Here is a 21,824-nt window from a genome sequence, read left to right on the forward strand (position 1 = left end):
TCAGTCACTAGATTATACAGTTTACACAAGGTGAAAGGTTCATACACATTGACAGTGTGTAAAGTATTTTTCTGTCTTTAAGTGGGTATTTGTTCTAAATTAGAACAAATAATGATGTAGGTTGATGACCGAGATGAAAGATGATGTGGTTGGGTTGTCAGGAATGGGGTGAAGATTACACAGAATGTTGCGTTGTAAATCCCTTCAATATGATTAATTTAGGTCATGTTATTCGATTTGACTGTTTCAGAGTTTCCTGTGCTGTGGTTAGGGTTAAAAGTAGGGAGGGGAGAGTATGACCTCCTGAATGACAGGCACACAGAGAGGGAGACAGACAGGGCTGGCTGGCTGGTAAAAACTTTCTGTTCCTTCAGTAATGAGCAGTGAGTGTGATTTGGTGGTGTTTTGGGGCCTCAAAGAAACTCTTTCTTGACAATAGGAATTATATGAAGCCTTTTACTGTAATTAATGAAACGACCAAAATAGTGTTTTCAATAATGTTTCTACTGAAGGACAAAATTCTGAAGCCCATAATAGATTTTATAACAATTATTGCTGTATTCTGGGTATATTTATACACAGTATATGTGGTATAGTACTGATGAAAAATAGCCACTGGTGGAAGAAGTACTCAAATTACTCCCCCCCTTTTTAGTGAAACTGTTGACAACACATGGACATCTGAAACGTGACAAGAGGCCTCAACTAGACATTGGAGTATATACACACAGAAAGTAGCATAAAATGAAAATACACAAGGAAAGTACAGTCCACAGAGTCCATAAAGAATCCTCTAATTAGAAATGTAGTGCTGGCTCCCTCTAGTGCTCAACAACAAAGTTTGTCTCATATTCTTCAGACATGAGAAATATCAGTTAAATGTACCTGCACTATAAATGCTTATTGAAGAAGCTCTGCAGAAGTTTCAGCAGACTGAAAAGCAGCTGGTGAAATAGTGAAGAATCTCTGAGTAAAATGTTGTCTGAAACAGGTTTCAGATTCAGTTGTTATACAACATACATTGATATCTGTAGAATAAATACACAAGCATCTGTAGTACAAATACACAAGTATCTGTAGTATAAATACACTGGTGTCTGGAATGGCCATTTAAATGTTTTACATTACATTTTTATCTACAGCACCTTACATTTGAGGAACAACATACAATAGATACTAGTAAGAGCAGCAATAAATACTAATAAGAGCTAATAGCACATATGGCATCAATGGGGTAAATACATAGGGAAAGAAGTAAGAGTTAACAAAAAAGTTACAAGATAATTGTAGGGGATAGAAGAAGAAAAACACAGGAAGTGCATGTTAGAGTTTAGGGGTTAGAGGTGTTATAAGAGGAAGTGTTCTCAGAAGAGATGAGTTTTCAAGAGCTTCTTGAAGTTAGAGCGGGACGCCCCTGCTCTGATGGCCTGTGGTAGCTCGTTCCACCAACTTTTAGTAAGTCAGTATTGTGGCAAAACATCTGCCATGTAGGTGTTTTTTTAACTACAGTTTATGCTTGCTTGTTTATTATATATTCTGTTATGTGCTGTTTTGTTTGATGTGTTTCGTTCTTGATGAGTAATAATGTCATATATATTTTTTAATTTGTTAAAATAGGGGAGGAGTCTGAAGCAACTCCATTTAGAGGTTATGGAAAGCATGAATCACAAGGGACAGATAGAAAAAACATTTCCAAGTCAGTGAACATCCCTCAGTCTAGTTCAATCAAGAATTTGTGGCTGGACTTGAAAAGGCCTGTTTACCCACAATCCTGATCTTCTTTCATATATGAAATGCTGAACTCATAAGCAATGAAGTGCCCTTTGAAGTCCTTTGCTCAGTATAATACACTCAGGGATTCTGGTGCTATAGTGGAAATGCTGACCAGTAGCTTATGGTGTCTCCTGTTGTGTTAGCAAACTTTTGATACGTATTGTTGTGTAGCTAACATTATTATGGTATTTTGCTGACTTCATGACTTTTCTCTACTTGTGCTATTAATACTCTGTTTTAGCATATTTTGTTATCCTGTAATTAGCACGAGGCCACAGTGGTCGCTGTTCAGCAAAAGTCACATAGGATCGCTTAAAAAGTCTTTTTCTGTTGATCAATGTGAAAAATTCCATTTCCATTTATACCCAAGATGCAGGGCTGTAGCAAGGATTTTCTTCTTTTTTTCCCCGTCCGTAACAAGGACTTTTGAAATATAAAGGTCAAAAGAATAATGGACACTGCTCCCCCCTCAGAAAATTTTGACCAGATACTAAAAAGAAAGTCTCTAAAACGTTTGTATTTTTTATAAGTTATGTATTAAATTGATCAAATTCTGTATGTAAAATTTACGATCACAAAATCTTAGATGCTGTTACACAACCTCTACACACACAATTAAATTCTGATGGGAAAATAATTCATTTATCCATTTATTTATTTTGTTGGTTGCTAAAACTTGAAACTGGAATTCCCAGACAAAAGACATTCAGTCAGTGTGCTCAGTGGCCAGGCCCAACAAGACTGCGCCATTTCATCTAATGGAAATATTTTTTGTTTCCTCAACATTTTACCAACATATTTTGTCTCTGGAAACTCTATGATCTCTACTAGTGCAAGTTATGCATGTGTGTTCTGGCCACTGTGACTCATGGTAACCAGAAAGCATTCCCTGCGTGTCACTCCAGTGATTTCACAATCGTTACTGAACTCAAGCTGCAAATGGATTTTTCAAGAAGGATATTATATTATATTAGATACTTACTATAAAAAAAAAGTGACCAACACCCCAAATTAAGACAGGATACTTTTTCTCATTTTATTTTGTGGTTCAAAGGTTAAATGTATTCCTGTAATTTATTTATACATTTATACAGTATACCCCAAATACACAGGCAAAACCTCAACCAAACTATTACAGTCAAGATTATATATTATACAGTAACTCAGTCTATGTTATTTTATTAATGATGATTTGTGAAATAACAAGTCTAACAGTATGTCTGTGAAGATTCTCAGTCATCCAGGTCATAGTATATCCAGAGCAGCAAAGTCAAAGGGCAACTAAACTTCAAACAACAAACAAAAACAAAAGGAGCATAAGTACCTCAATGAGAGTCCAAAACTGATAGAAACAAGATCCAGAAAGACTAATAAATGACACCACCACCACAATTGAATACATTTTCAGACAGTCTCTCCTGGAAGACATTCACAGTGTTGTACTCGCGTTAATGTGAAAAATGACTAGAGAGAGAAGATCAAACCCTGGCATCTTTTTTTTTTTTTTTTACCTCTACACAGCTGACCGATCACAGCGTAAAGTGGCTGTGAATGTAGGATGGTCTTTCAGAAAGTTACAGAAATGGTCGGACACAACAAGCTATTCAACCATTCACAAAAGCACTTCTGGATGGACAGAGGTTAAATCCCTGGGACTCCCCACCAGTCAGTCAGAACTGAAGAAGAAGAAGAAATCCAGTTGCATTTGAGCCTTATGGACATAACAAGGCTGAGAGTCAGCGATGCTAACCGCTCTCTGTGGCTGTACTTACACAGAGCAGGGCTTTGAGATAAAGGCGAGGTAACATACTCGGCTTGCTCACCATCTCACTTTAGCGTATAAGCATGCTAACATTAGCAATACATACAGTACAGCTGAGGCTGATGGGAATGTCATCAGTTTAATTCAGCCATACACAAGTATTGAAGAAAAGAAACTGACCTGATGATGGTGATGTAAGGTCAGGGGATCAAAGTTATTGTAATTCATCCTAGTAGAAGTAGAAGGTGGCCTGAAAAAAATACTCAGGTACCACAAGTACCTCAAATTCTTACTTAAGTACAGTACCTGAGTAAATGCACTGATGGCAATCCATCCCATAGACTTCACTCTGCAGATGGTGCCAGGAGAGAAGTCAAAGGATCACCAAAGTCATTAGAGGGCCCTGAAAGTCTGTTCCAATTTTCACAGCAAATTATCCAATAGTTGGTGAGATATTTTTCACATGAATCTGTATACATAATAAAATTTGGTGTTTTCTGGCAGCATTATCATATTAGCCATCCTACTTACTGTATAACGTACCACATAGGCTGTGCATGCAGCAGCTAATTGGAGGGTGACTGTGGTAACAAAATGTAAGTGGAAACACAAGACATAGGACTCTCTGGATCCCCTTTCGTCTGGTTTATAGGGAAGCTTTCTGTGTTATTATGAGGCTGGTATCCAATGATGAGCTCAGGACCTGAATTGGACAGCTGATCCCCAATCTGCATTATCAGGTCATATGAGGGGTTAGGAAATACACATCTGACTGGAGAAGTTGGTAACCCTGATGGGATAGCAGCAGTGGGTATAGTGAGGGGTGGTGGGAGGTGCTTTTTCAGAGGTTGGTTGTAGTAACCCTTTTGAGTTTGTGTAAAAACAAAAGGCATAAACTCCTGGCTGACATAATCATTCACTTGTACTCCTGTGTTACACTGCAGCTCTGGAACATCCATGATATCCACTTCACTGTGGTGACACTGATCCACGCCAAGAGGACGACAACTGTGTTCACCCTGAAAAACAGACAAAATTACCTCATGGGGGTATTATTATCATCATTATTATTGCTATCATTATTATAAAGGCAGTCCATCCTGAGTCTGGGTTCTGCTCAAGGTTTCTACGTGTTAAAAAGGGAGTTTTTCCTTGCCGCTGTGGCCAAGTGTTCGCCCCTTAATGAAAATTGCTGGATCAATGTAACTTATTTACAAAGAGTACGGTCTACTTATTTTTTAATTGGCACTAGTGTTGTAGTACTCGAGACCGGTCTTGGTCTCGAGACCAGTCTTAAGACCACATTTTGAAGGTCTTGGACTCGACCGCATTTGTACTTGGTCTTGTCTCGATCTCGGACACTGAGGACTCAGGATTTTATTTCAAGACCAGTCAAGACCAAAACAGTCAATATCAATAAACTGCTTTTGCATTGTCTGATTTATTTGTTAACATCCTAACTTTGACTGGATAGAAAACGTATTGCTTTGAATGCAACCAATTAAAAATCCTAATTAAAAATGTGTTGTTCCCGTTAACGACTGTCACCCCTCCCCGCGATGGTCAGCATGGAAAAGCAGTGTTGAATAAAGATGCTTACGTTGATTTCAGCTCTTAGTGTTTGTATGTGGGTATTTTAATGGGAATGTAATGTGGGAAACTGGTCTTGGTCTTGACTTGGTTTCGCCCTCCCTCGGTCTCGACTGGTCTCAGCCCCTAAAAGTCTTGGTCTTGTCTTAGTCTCGGTTTGGGCGGTCTTGACTACAACACTAATTGGCACTATATTAATAAAGAAAATTACTTGAATTGGTAGCTGTGTGTCCAGAAATTCTGACCTGTGAACCAATGATGCACCATAGCAGGAAAACTTTATTTTCACTAAATATTAAAGGGGTATTCCACCAATTTAGAGTTGCACTTCCATAAAGTTTAAGGACTTACAAGACACATAGTAAGAAAAGACTAAGAGTCCACAACCTGGGTAGCAGCTCTGGCACACTTTGAGCATACTAATGTTGGCATGCTAACATACTTTTATGTATAGCAGGTAATGCTTACTATGTTCACCATCTTATAGCATGGTAATGTGCTAATGAGCACTAAACACAAAGTACAGCTGAGGCTGATGGGATTGTGAGGGTGTATCCTCTGAGGACCACAAATGTTTGTACAAAATCTCATAGCAATCCATCCAACTGTTGTTAAAATATTACAGTCTAGACCAAAGTTATGGACCAATAGACTGACCTTGCCATTAAGAGAGCCACCACTAGCATGGCTAAAAATCAAAGCATCAAAATCTGAGATATCCTGACTTTCAGTCTTTAGTATCAGTGAAGCTCCAAAAACGCTGGATCCTACACTTCCTATAATGCCACGCAATGGCATCTGTCATCATAATCAAAAAAAAAGAAATTGTTCCCTTAAACTTTAGAAAGCTTCCTGCAGAGCCACAAAAGACACTGTAAAACTGTTTTCACAGTTAGAGATGTTAACTGATCTTTATGTGTAAAATTACTGTGTGTCCTACCGGTGATGTCAACCACTTGTCCGTCAACACTGGCTTTGGGATTGGAGGATAGACCTTCTGTTTGATACTGTTGGAAATTAGAATGTATGAAAATTAATCTCAAACAAGATATGGCAACCACATGAACCTTGAAATGGCATCATCAGAGGCAACAACTGAGCAAATTGCACAGAAAAATGAATGTGTTAACTTGCTTACCGCGTCCAGTGTTTGTAGCAAAGGATAGTGATGAGGGAAAGGACACAAAAAATGGTGACCAGGGAAATGAAGACTGCCTTGATCAAGTTATCAGCTGCAGGCAAACAGCCCAGACGAGAAATGGGAGGGGATCAAATAAAGTAACAAATGCATAATTTGATTTTGTTTCCATGGCTTTACAAAAGAAAATGGATTTCTACACAAGCAGAAATAATGCTCTGAAACGGAAGAGAAGCAGCATACTCAGTGATTTCAAGGTGACAGTAATGGATGTATTGCCGCATAATCCAACTGCTGTCAATGCAGTCACTTTGAATGTGTAGGAACTGATTTGAAGGTTTCTTGCTGTCAGACTGGTGGCCTCAGGATTTTCTAAACAAATGGAAAGACAATGCTGTTACTAATAAACATCTTGAAGAACCTTCAAGGTCACAGTCTAACACTAGCGAGAGAGTTAACACTTTACTTTAGGTCCCCCATTTAACATTTACCACACACTCAGTAAACAAATATAATAACATAACATATATACATATATATATATATACAGCCGATATGAGCTAATTGCATTTAATCTGCATCAGCGTTTGTAAAAGCAGATATATGACTATTGATAAAGAAATAGAGAGACAGATCATTCTCTCATGTCATGAATGTAAATGTAAATGCTTGGTATTTGTATAGCGCCTTTCTAGTCTTTTTCGACCACTCAAGGCGCTATGAGTGTTGCATAGTTTGCCCACTAGAGGGAGCTCTGCAGCGCCTCTGTTTGCAACTCTGCCTCACCACAAAAAACACAGAAAGAAGAAAACAGAAAACAAGAAAACAACGGAGTCTACCGGAACTTAGAAACAAGCGGAGGGATGTGGTAGCGGTGAGTCGGTCCTTTGTAACGTTGACTTAAATAATTATAATAAAAACAATTTTATACAATAACCTCCCTCCCCTGCGATGGACTGGCGACCTGTCCAGGGTGTACCCCGCCTTTCGCTTGATGTCAGCTGGGATTGGCTCCAGCCCCCCGCAACCCTGTACGCAGGATAAGCGGTTGACGATGGATGGATGGATGGATGGATGGACCTCCCTCCTGTTTTACATTGCCCTCTCCCAGCTTCCTCTCGGCTCACAGCAGTAACATAATGTTTAATGTTATGATTGATGTGTGTTGAATGCTACGCTGCTGACACACATAATTGTAGATTTATTTCTGAAACAGTCTGGTAGTTCTAGCGAAAGGTCCTCATTTGCCCCTAGTTCATCACTTCTAAATATTCTCTAAAATCACATAACATTACAGCAGCTGACGCTGCTAAACAAACAAAGCTAATGCCGTGTTTATCAGTGGAGGAGCGCTAACATTAATGAGCAGTTAAACTATAGTTTAATGTTTTCTAAATATCTGCGAGCCGCCTGTCTGCAGTTATAGTCAGCGTGTCGGAAATGATTAAACCAGAGCAGACGTTAGCTGAACAAGAATCTAACACGGCTTTCTGTAGCTCCTCTTTGTAGATGTAAAACGTTGTGGTTAAATAAAATCTCAAAGTTGCAGGTCCTCATTGTAGACATGTTGACAGCATGTCACTGTAAAGTTATCATAGGTAAGGTAAAGGTATTTTGTCACATTCACGTAGCGAGATTCATCCTCCATACCGTAGCACCTGGAGGAAACCCACACAGACAGAGCATGCAAACTCTACACAGAAGGGGTTTGAACCTGGGACCTTCTTGCTGTGAGGCCACAATGCTATATACTAGGCCACCGTGCTGCCAGATGGCATGTTTTAGAGCCAGCTGGTGGTTGAGAAATGGTTTCTCGTAGCTTTGGATATTATTAAAGTGTGCTGGTAAAGGGATAAACTAGATGTTAATATGCTACATTGAATGTAGTTATTGGAGCAGATTATGTAAAGTAAAATACACATAGCCTACGTTTATTCTCTTTCAGCCATCTGTTTACAGTTGTTGCAAATAGTTATTTATGTGCAATTGTTTACATGTGAAGTTGTTGAGACTGCAATCACATACAGAACAGCTTTCAATATCGGCCTGTTCGAAGTGTAGTTTGGACAGGAATCCAAATCATTTTAAAAATCAAAATATCAGCTCTTAAATTATATTATCGGCCCTTTTTCACTTAATACTAACTAATACATTAATAAACATGTATATGTATCTGCTTACTAACTACATAATATTGTGTTATAAACCATTTATTACATGTTTATATATTGCTTATAAATGCTAAATAGGGGGCTATAAAGTCAAGTGTTGCCGAAATGAAGTCAGGACATTTACAATAAGGTTCACTATTCGTCCACCCATCCATTCACCCTGAGCTCCTGCCTACGTGGTCTTTATCATCTCTATAACAACATCACCTCATTTCCTCTTCTTGCACTAGTCACCTGCCTGCCCAGCACTGAACAGCAGAAAGACGCTGTTGCTGGAGAATATAGCACTAAGCTGCTAAAGAACCAGATTATTCTCAGGGGGTGGTGGAGACCAAAACAGAGATAAAAGCAGAGGGGAAGCTTACCTAAACTGTGTAAATGCAAAATCTCGATGTCTCCTGGATATGCATTTGTTAAAATGTACACCATCTTTGTAAAGTAATAATATGTCAAAGTTGTGTTTACAGCTTGTTTTACTGGCCATTAGAGGCCAAAAATCAACCAATAAAGAATTATTTAAATATAAAAACAGTGGTACGATTTATCTGATGGTCTTTTTAGTAATTATTTTATTTTGTACTATGATCATACTATACTTTTTTTGGGGTCAAAATCACACTGTGAAAATATTGGCCACACTTAGTCCAGCTACCCTTTTCTGGATCAGGTACATGTTCTAGAAATATTGCAGTTTCAATCCATCGTCCATAAACATAGCATGGTGGCACTATGGTACCAAAGTGATGTGATGTGCCTGCATGGTGGTGGGAAGACTTTAGAAGAAGTACGTAACTAAGTATGTTCACTCAAGTGTTGTACTGCACAAATTTGAGGTACTTTATGCTACATTATACTTCTACTTTATTACATTCCAGATGAAAATATGTAAATTTGTTCTCCATTACTTTTATTTGACACTTATAGTTACTTTTTCAATTTGGATTTTACATAAAGTAGTATTTAAAATATCCAAAATTAGCTCCACATTGAAAAACTACAGCATTAAAATGCTCTTACATATATTTGTTAGTGATAATAACAGAATAATATAACACTCTGAAAGGAGCCTATCTGTATAATGATGAACACTTTCACCTTGACACTTTAAGTACATTTTGCTGATTACTCCTTTTTTTACTTAAAAAACATTTTGAATTGTATTGGAATATTGTGGTATGTACTACTTTTACTTAAGTAAAGGATCAGAACACTTCTTTCATCAGAGTTACACAATAAATATTTATAATCCTTGTCATGCAGGACTCCTGTCCAGCTCAGTGTGTCCTGAATCACATCATTCATCTGGACACACATTCACAGATCTCTGTTTACATTGTGTTACACCTTTAATCACACCCAAAAGTGACATCACGGTGTACTGACACACCCAAGGGTACACCTCAGGCTCCATCCACACTACTGCGTTTTTGAATTAAAATGGAGACTTGTTGCTATGTTTGCACCTCCTGTCCAGACTACAACGCCGAAAACAAAGACCTAAAACAGAGAAGTTTTGCTTTTCAAAACTGGGTGTTTTAGTGAAGACGGACCAAAACGGAGGACTTCAGAAACGATGACGCAGCTGCTCACGGTCGGCTCTCTGATTGGGTCTTAGAAGTCATGCAAAGCAGAAACACGATGCTACTGACAGAGTTTTTGACATGGTATTTTTATTAAAATATTCTGTACCGTTCAAAAAACACTTCTCTGCCTACACTTGTACTGCGCATGTCGCCGTTTACTTTGCGACGACTCCCAGTCCGTTTTCTGCCGCCACACTCCCGTGCTACATTCAGTAGGCTAACAGTCCCAGCTCGTTATTGGTGCATGCAAAAAATAAAATAAAAAATGGTCTGATGCTTCGTCTGTATTTATTTATTCTTTTACCAAATCTTCTGTAACTAGGAAGAGACCATCACGTTTACACCGGTACGCGCATTCCCATTGTACCTGAACGGCCACTGGCAGTGTGTTTTCAGTTGTTTTAACGCAGAGATCAACTGCAAAACGTAGCTAAAACGCTGCTGTGGACGGAGATCATATTCGTTTTAATTCTCCGTTTGTAAACTAAAACAGAGTAGTGTGGATGGGGCCTCAAAAGTCACTGCAGCAAGGTGATGTTAAATCACTAGAGGTGAGTGAAAACATCTTGAGGAGGTGTTGATTTTTATGTATACGTGCTAGCAGGTTCAGAAGGTGAGGGTGAGTGTTTATCCTTCATAGCATTGTCAGAAAAGAGCTGGATGTCACAATACCTTCGACGACTATCTTGTTGTTGCTGTCCGAATCATACAGAACATAGCCTTGGATGAAAGCCGTCTGTTCTTTTAGAGATATAGGCTCCCAGGATAGCTCAACATCTGAATCCCGCTGTTTAGATTTTAATGATTTAAACAGGCTATTTTCGATTTCTGGAAAGGAGAAACAAGGAATTTTATGGTACTGACACGTTTATGAAGCAAACTAGTGCACCACAGGAAAGTCAAACAATTCAAGCTTACTTTTCTCCCTGACATAGCCCTCTCGTCTTTCTAGTAGCACTGGGGCTCCCTGGGTACAGGCATATATGGACAGTGTGTATCTCACTCCGTCACTGAAGTTTTCTGGGGTGGAGAAATGACAAGGTGTATTGTTACACAGGGAATTGTAATGCTACATAGGTGCAACTGTTTTGTGGGCAAAATTAAGACTTACTTGAAAATATACTGGCATTAGTTTCATTGGCAGGAACTTTCAGCCACTCCACGCTGCATCTCCCTGTGGTAGGACACCAGTCCACTATGTAGCCGCAGCTGGCTGTAGGACTGGCAGACCAAGACAGGTTGAAGCGACCTTCACTGCCGACAATCCAAGACACTCCGGTTCTGTCTGAAAATGAAGACTCTTTGAAAGTTGGATTTGACCAGAACATACAGTATAGCTGCAGGGATTATTTGTCACTGAAAGATAACAATAAGCATCCTATAATTCCATAAACATCTGGGATAAAAATTTAATGTCACTGTAATGTTTCACTTCAATAAGTTATGAATGTAATTTTACTATATTTGTTATCTACAGGCCTTCATATGCTTTGCCACAATTTATGTTAAATCAATTGTTACACATCGAAGGATTAGGGCTGTGCCTAATGATCCTTTCTCAAATTGATTATTCTAACAACATTTTTTAAAATTAGTCGATTAATCTAATGACTTAATTTATTCATGATTATTCTAAAGATAATTGTTTTATTAATCGATGCTGCTGTCTTGACAAAGATGATTTCGCTCCAAGTGCCAGTTCCAATTTGCAGAGCTCACAGAGCACCATGTAGTTGGGTCTCTGTCTAAAATACCCCCAAACTTGAGATGGCCCTAGGCGAGTTTTAGCGGGGTGCAGCGACGGTCCAACGCACATTATGTAAATCAACATATTTTATATTTTTCATTGCACTATTGTCTCAATCAACAACAGGCATAAATGAGAAACCAGGACTTGCAAAAGGTTCCTAGGTTCGTATCAAATATGCACCAACAGGCATTGGGGGCATCCATGTGCTATTTTGGCTTGCAGTCTACAAGGAAGAGGTATGATGCGAATTCGCGAAAATCGGTGTCAAGGGGTTAAAGAATGCTGTGAATATATTATGAGAACTGGAAACCAGTCCATTCATCTACACCAAAATACACCAAAAGTGTTCTCTCTCCCTGGTTTGCTTCCACATCGTGTGGCTCACTGCATGGACATTAGTGTTTCTTTCCCTGCACATACAGTAGACAACGACACACGTGAAAACAGTTTTTCTAGTCTCTGGCAAATTAGATTCTATTTTAGTGATTTAAAAATGCTTCATTAAAAGAGTAAGAATTGTCCTTGTTTGCAGGTCTGGGTGTCCTGCCCAGTTTTACAGGTGTCTCCCTGAGGAAAATGCTTTTCAGGCTGCAGGATTTTTTTAGATGCAGTACCACAGTTGCCAAATTGGCCGCTTGGCTGTATTCAGACCAAACGCTAGAAATAGACAATTTGTAAATTTTTGGTTGAATCAAATGTTAATTATCTTGTTTAATAATACCTGTTTCTACAAAAAATGAGTGTATTTGGGTAAAAGTAGTACAGGACATACATGGTGTTCTCTTCAGTGAAATAAAAAAAAAGATGTGTAAATATCGGTATCGGCCAAAATGAGTTTGAACATATCAGCATATCAAATATCATCCAATATTGTACATCCCTACTATTTGATGTTCTGGGTGAAACTCTGCAGTTGCCCTCAGCTCTGTGAAGCGATTTCTTAGCCTCAGCAAACAGCAGACAGGTCTACACAGTTAGACACTCACTGGTGAACATAGTGGAGCATTTAGCAGTTAAAGAGTCAGATACAGACAAAACCAGAGCAAAAAGAAGACTGAAGGCGACAACACGACTCCAGGACAACACTAATGTTGCTCTGCGTCTGAGCTGTTTATGGCTATTAGCTAACACGTTACACTTTATAAGGTTATTAACGCAGGTTTTGGTCCTGAATTCCCTAACTGTAATATAGTAACTGCCAAAAATCCCACTTTTCATGCAGTGGCAGATGTGTTAGCTTCATACCTGGGCTGAGGCTGGGGATGGTGATGGTTGATGGGGATGAGCTGCCGTTTATATTCCTGGCAGTAACTGTGACGATACATGACATGCAGTCTTGGCTGAGGTCAAGACTGTGCTGGTTGTGAGCCACTGTGGTTCTATTTTGTTGGTCTCTCTCTGTAGTCCTTGCCCAGGTCACTTCATAGTCTATGATGCGTCCATGACTCTGGCTGGCCAGTGGCATCTGCAGAGAGGACAACAGGCAAAGCTTTCAAATGAGGCATCCTTTATAAATGGTAACTAATGGCTTTATTAATAGTTCATAAATTATTTGCATAAATGTTTCACAGATTCATTTAAAGCCATTAATTAGAACAATTTTTGGGTTGCCATGATGGGAAGAAAATAGTTATTAATTCAACCAGTCTCACTACCAAGTCGTCACATACGGACACATGTCAAGTTTTTTTCGTACTGGAAAGCCCTTTAGCATCAGTGCACTAATATTACCTAACTCACAAAAGTAACATAGTTATTGTAACCCAAACCCTGATCTTTCCCTAAACCTAACCAAATTGTGCTGTTTCACAACTACTAGTTTTATTTTGAAAGTCTAACCAGATATTGCACATATATTTATACTAACTAACGCTGGAAGTGACAATGTGTTGAGTAATTAAGCCATTACTTAAGGGAAATGTGAGTCACTTTCTAACAAGCTATCCTGCCTGCAGTTATAAATGTTAATAAGTTCTCAGTAACAAGAGTTAGGCCTACACATTTCTCGCTTTATAAGTCAACAGCAGAAGTCAGTAAGTCATCTGAAATGAAAGCGATCCATTAAGTCTTTTACTGTTTTGTTGTTGATAAATGGATTTTAGTCCAGATACTCTACAGCACTTTTCCAGAAGGTCAGAGGTCAATTGGTCTGTTGGAGGGGTCTAGCTGATGAAAAGACAAGTATCCTGCTGGAGGAGGATAAACTACCGGGCAACCCAAATGTTTTTATTAACGGCTTGGAACTGATCTGTTGAGCTTATTTATTATTAGAAAATTTATTAGAAAGTGGTACCAACTCATCTGACTTACTTTCCAGATGATTAAAATTCGGTTATCCATCATTTGCATCCACACATCAAGAGCATCTGGAACTGTGGGACAACTAGACAATCAGTGACTAGAAAATGTAAACAGTAATAAAGTGCCCACAATGGTTAAAAGCTTGTTGCTTGCTTTTATCAATACTTACCATCACCCCTTGTGTGGAAGTTGACACTTGTGCTCCAATCACCCCATTTCCAGAAATGTGCAGTGGTTCTACATCGTACTACCACATTATATTTCCAGTTTGGTTTCAGGTCCTTCAAAACTGCAAAATTAAGGCCAACTCCAAAGTTTTCACTCTGGAAACACAATACGGACAAGAATCAGGTTGATTGCCACCTAGGTTTTCACTTGAAATTTACATGAAATTTGGTGTTTTTGTGCGTAACAATAAACATGGTAAGTAGAAAATAACTATAAAGTGATATAAGTACTGCAAGTCAAGAAGAATAAATATAAAATAAAATAGGAAATAAATATGATAAAATGTTTGCAAAGGTTCACAGTGTGAGTTACAAATAATATGTGCAATGTGCAAGCTAGTAATCCCAAAGAAGTCAGATGTGAATACTTAACATATGATGATGTCAGATCATGTTAGTGTAGTTTAGAAAAGGATGTGGCTTTAAAAACCTTGCTAATATCTCACCCGCCTCCCTTTGCCAACTTACTGTGGTAAGTGTTCCATCATGGCTAACGTTTAATTGGCATGTTATATTGAGATTATTGTATTGTTGCACTGCCCACTTCCACTCCAGGCTAACATTTCTGGCATTCACAGTGGGAGCTCTCACTCCCTGTGGAGCGTACATGTGCACTGAAAGAAAAGACAAACAAGTCCAATTGAATGATTAAACAGACATGTCAATAGCCAAATAAGCATTCAACCACAAAAACGCATTTTTTAAAAAGGTGTACCTCTTTTAGTCAGGTCTGCACAGTCTTGGAGCTCCACTTTCCCAAGCTCATTCTGTGCTGTTAACGTCCAGTTTCTTTCACCTTCAACCACTTGCACTTTTTGAGAACAGCTGTTCTCCGCACACTCACTGTCATACAAATGCCAACAAAGTTTAGTCTGATACAGGTAAATTGCATGATTCTCTACCAAAACATAAACATACAGGTAACCAGGACCAAACTTCCAAAAACAAAAGCAAAGGAAGGCCATGCATTTGAAATATGTAAGCAACTGAACACCTGATTTATTAAACTGAATAACCTGGGCCCTATTTTCACATATTTTGTAGTCAAAATGACTAGTAGGTACAAAAAGTTTTGAAATCCATTCAGGGGATGCTTCAACTGGCAGCTGCGAACCGTTTGCAGTGGCTTCAACATATTCCTTATGGGGAATTGTGCCCTTCAAATCGACTTCCACAGTCATTGTGCTTCTTTTTGCCACGACAGGCTCAGACTGTTATATCAGGTGTCTGACAACTTCATGGAAAGGATCCCTACGAGGGACTCCTGGTAAGCCCCATTGTTTTTAACAGGAAACTGCGTGACCTTGAGTTAGATATCTGTTTCTGGTAAAAAAATAAAACAAAGGGTGTCACAGGGAGACACCATTCACACATGGATCTTCGATTGAACTGTCCAACAGTCCAACAATGTTAAGATTGCAATGCTAAATTGGATATGTGCCCTTTGTTATTCAAAAGTAATTAAATTCCACAATTATGTAGTCAGTTGCTCATAAGATTCAAATCCTTGCGGCCTTTTTTGCTTCCATACCCCATCCTGTGGCTACACCGGGTATTATTTTAATGTACCTTCCAAGTAGCCGATAAACTGTTGGACGGAGTAGGTGTGTGTTTCTTCCTACTGTCCATTTGCATTCGACTGATTGTAGATCTCGAGTTTCACACCAAAGATCCTTGTCACCAGGTGGGTCTGAATTAAAAAAGGAACAGCCAGTATTTATTAACAACACGTATTTGAGACTCTAAAATACATTTAAAAAAGTCCTACTTACAGCCGGAATAAACAGAAGCCCCATTTTCAGATGTGTCTGTTTGACATTTTACATCAGTGCCACTGTCTCCTGATGGCTGATTCAGGTGGATGGTCAAGGCGTATGTCTGACTGCTGATCTTGATGATGTCATTATTATTATTAGCATCATACCCAACTGCATACATTTTTTTAAACGTTTGCCCCACTGGCAGAATGCAGCAGAAGGTGGCTCTGCTGCCAACCTTAAACACTCTGTCCCGTGGAAAAACCTCTGGCTTGTTTGTTGAGTTTTCTCTCCCTGCAAAAGCTTACAAACAAATAAAATCCATAATAAGCATCTATAGAAGTGCCATGACTGTCAGATGTGTAAAAAATGTTAGCTCGAATGTTTTAATGATGAAAATATGAAATTAAGGGAGCTTAATATTAACCAGGAATACTCTGTTCTTGTTTCCATGGGCTTGTATGGTTTTTGTATCGGGAGGTGAGCCTGACTGAATGGGAAGCGCACTCTAATGGCAAATGAGATGTCCAGTTCCAGGAGTGAATAGCTCCTATCTGGTCAGGCGTCACAGCAACTTCCTCCTAAAACATTTTCAGAATTAAATTAGAGCTAAGTTAATTTGGCCATTCCAGAAGCTGAGGCGATTATTATGGAAGTCGGTAAGATTTGTGTAATAAAAATGAACTCTTACATAATGTACTTGCTTGTCTGCTATGAGAACCACCAGCTCATAGATCAGCACGTCTTGTACTGCAGAGCATGAACGGTCGTCTTCCCATGTGGACAGGATTGTCTGCTCAGATGTTGTAAGTGTCAGATTCTGAGGTCCGCAATGCAAGACACCTGAGGAAAAGGATCATAGTACATTTTAAAGGCCTTTCCTCATCCTCAACAGCAAAGAGACAAACAATAGTGAGGACATCATGAGATGTGGCTGAAAGCTCTGAAAGAAATCCAGTAGGTGGACCCTGAGTGAGGAACATTTTGTCAAAATTACTTAATGGTCAAGAACATGCTCAACATGTCTTCATGTCTTTAGTGACTAAAGATCATCTAGAAAAATGTAGACAACACTGTTCTGGTTTATGTTTACATTTGTGAATAGACTTGTATGACAAAGCAAAAGTTTTGAGACATATCTTTGGCATAGGGGGCTGGAGAGGATCAAATATTGTCCAAGACCCCAGTGAGCCTTAGGCCTTCTTATAAACCCATCTGAATAGAATACAGTAGAAATAGAAACTATATGAACCCACAGAGTCAGTCACTAATTCAGAGCCATTGCATCCAGTGAGCTCACTACTCAAAATCACTTAAGTAATTAATGAATCATCCCTTTATGTTCTCTGGGTTTACAGAGGGTTAGTAACATCCGATTCAGGATGCACACCCTGCAGGTTTTGTTTTTTTGATCAGAACAGAAACCATATGTTTGTGATTTCTAAGAATTTAGCCACAGAGTCATGAGAATTCAGGACAACTTGACCTTGTAGAAAGTGCCACCTTCACAGTGCTTGTTTTGTCAGTCTAAACCTCAAAACCATAAAAAATAAATACATTAAAATAGTCAAAAAGAAAAACAAATCTTCACATTTGTGAAGATGGAACCATGAAATGTTTTTACATGGGAAATAACTGAAGCCGTCAGACAAATGTAATGAAGTAAAAAGTACAATATTTCACTCTGAGATGTAGTGGAGAGGTAGAAAGTGGTTTGAAAAGAAAATACTCGTAAATACTACAAGTACAAATACCTCTAATTTACTTAAGTACAGTACCGTACTGAGTACAGTAAATGCACTTAGTTACTGTCCACCACTAGTTTAGTGGTGTGGAGGCCAGAGATCTTCTCTTTTTGGAATAATAAGTGTGACAACATGGTTAAATATGTTTTTACATACCGTTAAAGGAAAGTGAAAGTATTTCTGCCTGCTTGTAAAAAGGGCAATGCAGGCTGCTTTCCAACATGGCCACCAGTGGTATAGTGCGCACTTACTGGAATTGAGTTACAATCACAAACTTAAACTGAATTGTTTGCATCTCTCCAGCTCATTAATGTTTGGCACAGGCGCACCGGCTAAACCTCTCCTGAGTAACCGTGCACACACAGCTTGGATGACAGCTAATTTTGGTTAATATAGCAAAATGCAGAGTAGATAACAGATTAGTTTAATAATGAAGGTATGAATAGCAAATGTAGCAATAACTGGCCCAAAAATTACTCAACTCTACTCTACCTTCTACTACCCACCAAGTACTTTTGGTGCCTAAACCTAATCAAACTGCAGCCGCTTCACAGCATCATACTGGCGATTAACTTCCCATTTGGGTCACAGACACTGATAGGTCACATATTTTGGTGTCTCCACTGGTGGTAGTAGAAGCAGCAGCAGCAGCACTAAAAGAAAAGTCTGTAGAGTGTGTAAGTCTAAATCCCGTTTCATATTCTCCTGTAGTGGGCAAACTAAACAAAAGTTAATCAGGCGCACAAAAGGTAAGTTGTTTAAATTGGCAAAATCTGATGGAGAAGGAACTAGAAAAAGAAAAGGGACCCTAAGGTCTATGGCTCATTGTGGGTTTAGGGGTTTAACAGGAGGCTGACGTTGCATCTCCTCACACAGCGTCCCGTAGTCTACACGCCATAGCTGGATCCTTCTTGATAGAACCTGGGACAGTGATAGGCGGCTATTCATTGTGACTGGCGCTGCTCCACAAGCGGAGTTGGGGTCGCTTCCCACGACAAACAGGACCAAATTGCAAATCAGTCAGTGTTGTATTAAAACAGTTTCAATAACGCAAAGCTATACAGTGAAACTGCAGCACAGAACTTCCTCACATGTAGCACGGCGGCTACATTCACAAAGCACAACGCTCAGAGCGACAGCTTCATGAGAGGCTGGAGACCGTGTACAACTTTGGATATGCATGTGTGTACGCTGCATTCGTCTTGTTGTACGCTCAGAGGTCTCTGTTATGACAGAGTTATGTCAGAGGCAAAACACGAAGGGAAGCATTCCCGAGACTCCAGGTGGACAAATAACCTGCCCAATATTCAAGACAAGTGAAGGAAGAAAAAACACATGGGTCTACCTAATGAAGTGGACCATAGATGATCTTGAAGACATTTTGTCCTCCTACCTTTGACCCTCAGAAATGAATTCCTGGCTACGGCCCTGATATACTGTACCGAGGTGATCTGGGATTGCACCTCCATCAATTTACCCAACACTGCATATAAGTGCAAATTAAGCAGTCTAATATGTAATGTTTGTATTTATATTGCCAGTACAAGTTAGGAAAACTACTTTAAAGCAGTGAGAACCAAAAATTCAGATTATGATTACAGTCAATAGGCTGCATGTACACCATACAGTAAATGTAAACAAGTGTCGAGACCACTGTCTTATTTCAAATACAATATTATTTGCTTTAAAAATTCACTTGGAAATAGGGCACTCGTACGCTATTTATACAGTATAGTATTCTTTACAGCTGTAAATAAGAATCATCAGGCTATCAGAAGTTACAGGATGACATACTCACGATTTTCTTGTGCGTTTTGGCCTTGTGTGCTCTGGCAGAACAGTGAGACCAGTAATAACCATGTGATCATTATTATCCTCCTTTTGCGGTCAGTTGTTGTTATTCCGTTCAAGGTAAGGTAAACTTGTTGGCAAGTCTTCATGGATTTATCACTTTCATCATAGAAGCAAATTGTCCGGTGATGACACTTGATTCAAAAGCTTACATTAGGAAGTCTGACTGGTTGTTACGGATCTTACGCAGGGAATTAATGGAACTGGAAGGCTACATGAGCGAAGAATCAAAGAGAAAAAAAGTCACAGTGTCAAGTTACTCCCAGAAGCAACACTCCCCTCCAAAGAAGCCAGTGATGCATGCTTGGAAAATCCATTTGCTGTTAGAACTTACAGTGATTGTGAAATCCATGTGGACTTCGACGCAGGAAAAGGAGAGGCTGCTTTCTGGTAACCATGAATCACTGTGGCCAGATCAGACATGCCTCGTAACTTGTACTCTTGTTGCTTGGAAAAACTAGTTTTAGTATCTCAGCGTGTTGGCCCTTCATCAAGACTACATTTTATTTATTATGACTAATTCTCATGGGTTACAGTGGCAGCTGTACTGTAGAGAGAAATCAGGATTCTGCACAACCTCAAATCCTTAGGAATGCAGACAAAGGGCTGACTAGAATGCAACAACTTCTAAATTTGTCCCCCTCTCTTTAATTGTACTAATAATACCTACATGACTCATGTCTGTGTTATCATCCTTCTGTTTTCCATCCAGACTGTGCTTTACATAAGCCAAACACGTGTAAGAAACAAGCTCATAATCTTTAATAGAGACTTAAAGTATATAGTTATAGTACATAGTCAGAACTTCTTATTTTGAGAGTGAGATTTCCACCAGTTCACATATACCTCAAAATAATCCTGTCAGTGGGCAGTTTACCAGAGGAAAGTGAAAAAGGGAAAAGAAGCTGTGGCCACCGAGTTACAGAAGTGCAACAGGAAGATTACATATAAAAGGAAACGTCTCAGCAGGAGGCGCAGAACAGGATTTCATTAGTAATGGACAGTAACATTTCACAACAGAAAGTATAATTCCTCTTCTGTAACGGGCTATACAGAAATCTATTTAAATACACAGGATGTTTCTGCATAGTAGTCAAATCTCATCACATCACTAATAATACAGCATACATTCAAAGACTGCCACTGTTCAATCAAAAACACTCATCACACCAAAAATGGAATCAAGCATACCAGACAGCAATGACAACACTCAAAGCTATGGAGGCCCAAAGTGGCCAATATTAAATAAATAAATGAACGAATGAAGACATTATGAAATAAATGATTATGTGAATTAATCCAGACAAAACATGGTCAGGTCATTGTCAGGTGATAACATTTAAAATTCTATTTCATTCTTCTTCTTTAACATTTCAGGTAGTCTTTTGTTTAATTAGCTTACAGCAGTTTTTATTTCAAATTGTCAAAAAAAAAAAAGCATTTCTGCTACTTGAGACAAACAGGGTGAAACAGCTATGTGATTGCAGTGGTGTAATGTACCAAAGTATATTTACTTGTACTTCACTACACCTCAGAGACAAATGTTGTATTTTGTAAATCTTTCATCCCCTTTCCTCTCCAATAAAAAACATGTATCTTGGAGATTTTAATTTTGTTTGTTAAAAAAACTGAAAGATGAAGCTTCATGGGTTGAAAAAACTTTTTAAACCCCCTTTGAATCACTTGGAAAATGCATTGTCACAAAGCTGAAAACAGGGCAGATACATGGTTCTCACAGCACAGCCACGCTAAACATATAATGATCCTATAGAATATGATGCATTGCTGTAGATTAAACTAGCCAATAGTATAAAAAGGAGTTAAAACGTCTACAGTCGTAAAATGAGAGACACACATTAATCCATCAGTGCCAGTTGGCTTGAGTTCAGGGTGAGTCAGTTTTCAGCTGCCAGATGCAGAAGTGAAAGGGTGAATCAGGTGTCTCAGTGCTGCGCTGAGGTCTTCTGTTGTGACATGGACAGGATGCGCTCCGTCTTGCCCGAGAAACCACCACATGTGGGTATGTTTACAAAAGTGCACTTATTTCAAAGTAGAGTGCATACTTTGCTTCAGTACCAGTAAAAGCCAAAGTGACTAATCTGTTGTGTCAGCTGTTTAGAAACTCATTTCATTAACCACCTCCCACCCACTGAACATTCAACAAAAATGAGTTGGT

At 39.0% G+C, this 21,824-nt stretch overlaps 1 protein-coding gene across 1 annotated transcript; it reads right to left on the minus strand.

Annotated features, from left to right (window-relative positions):
* Positions 1-2,784: 2,784 nt before the first annotated feature.
* LOC119914838 (leukemia inhibitory factor receptor-like) lies at positions 2,785-19,943 on the minus strand. The gene is made up of 17 exons (XM_038734379.1): positions 19,596-19,943; positions 16,744-16,895; positions 16,480-16,633; positions 16,068-16,355; positions 15,865-15,985; positions 15,011-15,138; positions 14,764-14,909; positions 14,238-14,391; positions 14,078-14,139; positions 13,013-13,232; positions 11,129-11,302; positions 10,936-11,037; positions 10,690-10,845; positions 6,507-6,635; positions 6,264-6,357; positions 6,066-6,132; positions 2,785-4,554 (listed from the first exon to the last, which is right to left on the minus strand). Exons 1-17 carry the CDS (start codon positions 19,735-19,737, stop codon positions 4,102-4,104), a joined length of 2,742 nt encoding a protein of 913 aa, XP_038590307.1. The 5' UTR covers positions 19,738-19,943; the 3' UTR covers positions 2,785-4,101.
* Positions 19,944-21,824: the final 1,881 nt, after the last annotated feature.

This window comes from Micropterus salmoides, unplaced genomic scaffold (genome assembly GCF_014851395.1).
Source record: "Micropterus salmoides isolate LMB-PRFRI ecotype aquatic unplaced genomic scaffold, ASM1485139v1 Ms_hic_scaffold_20, whole genome shotgun sequence".
Lineage (NCBI taxonomy): Eukaryota > Metazoa > Chordata > Actinopteri > Centrarchiformes > Centrarchidae > Micropterus > Micropterus salmoides.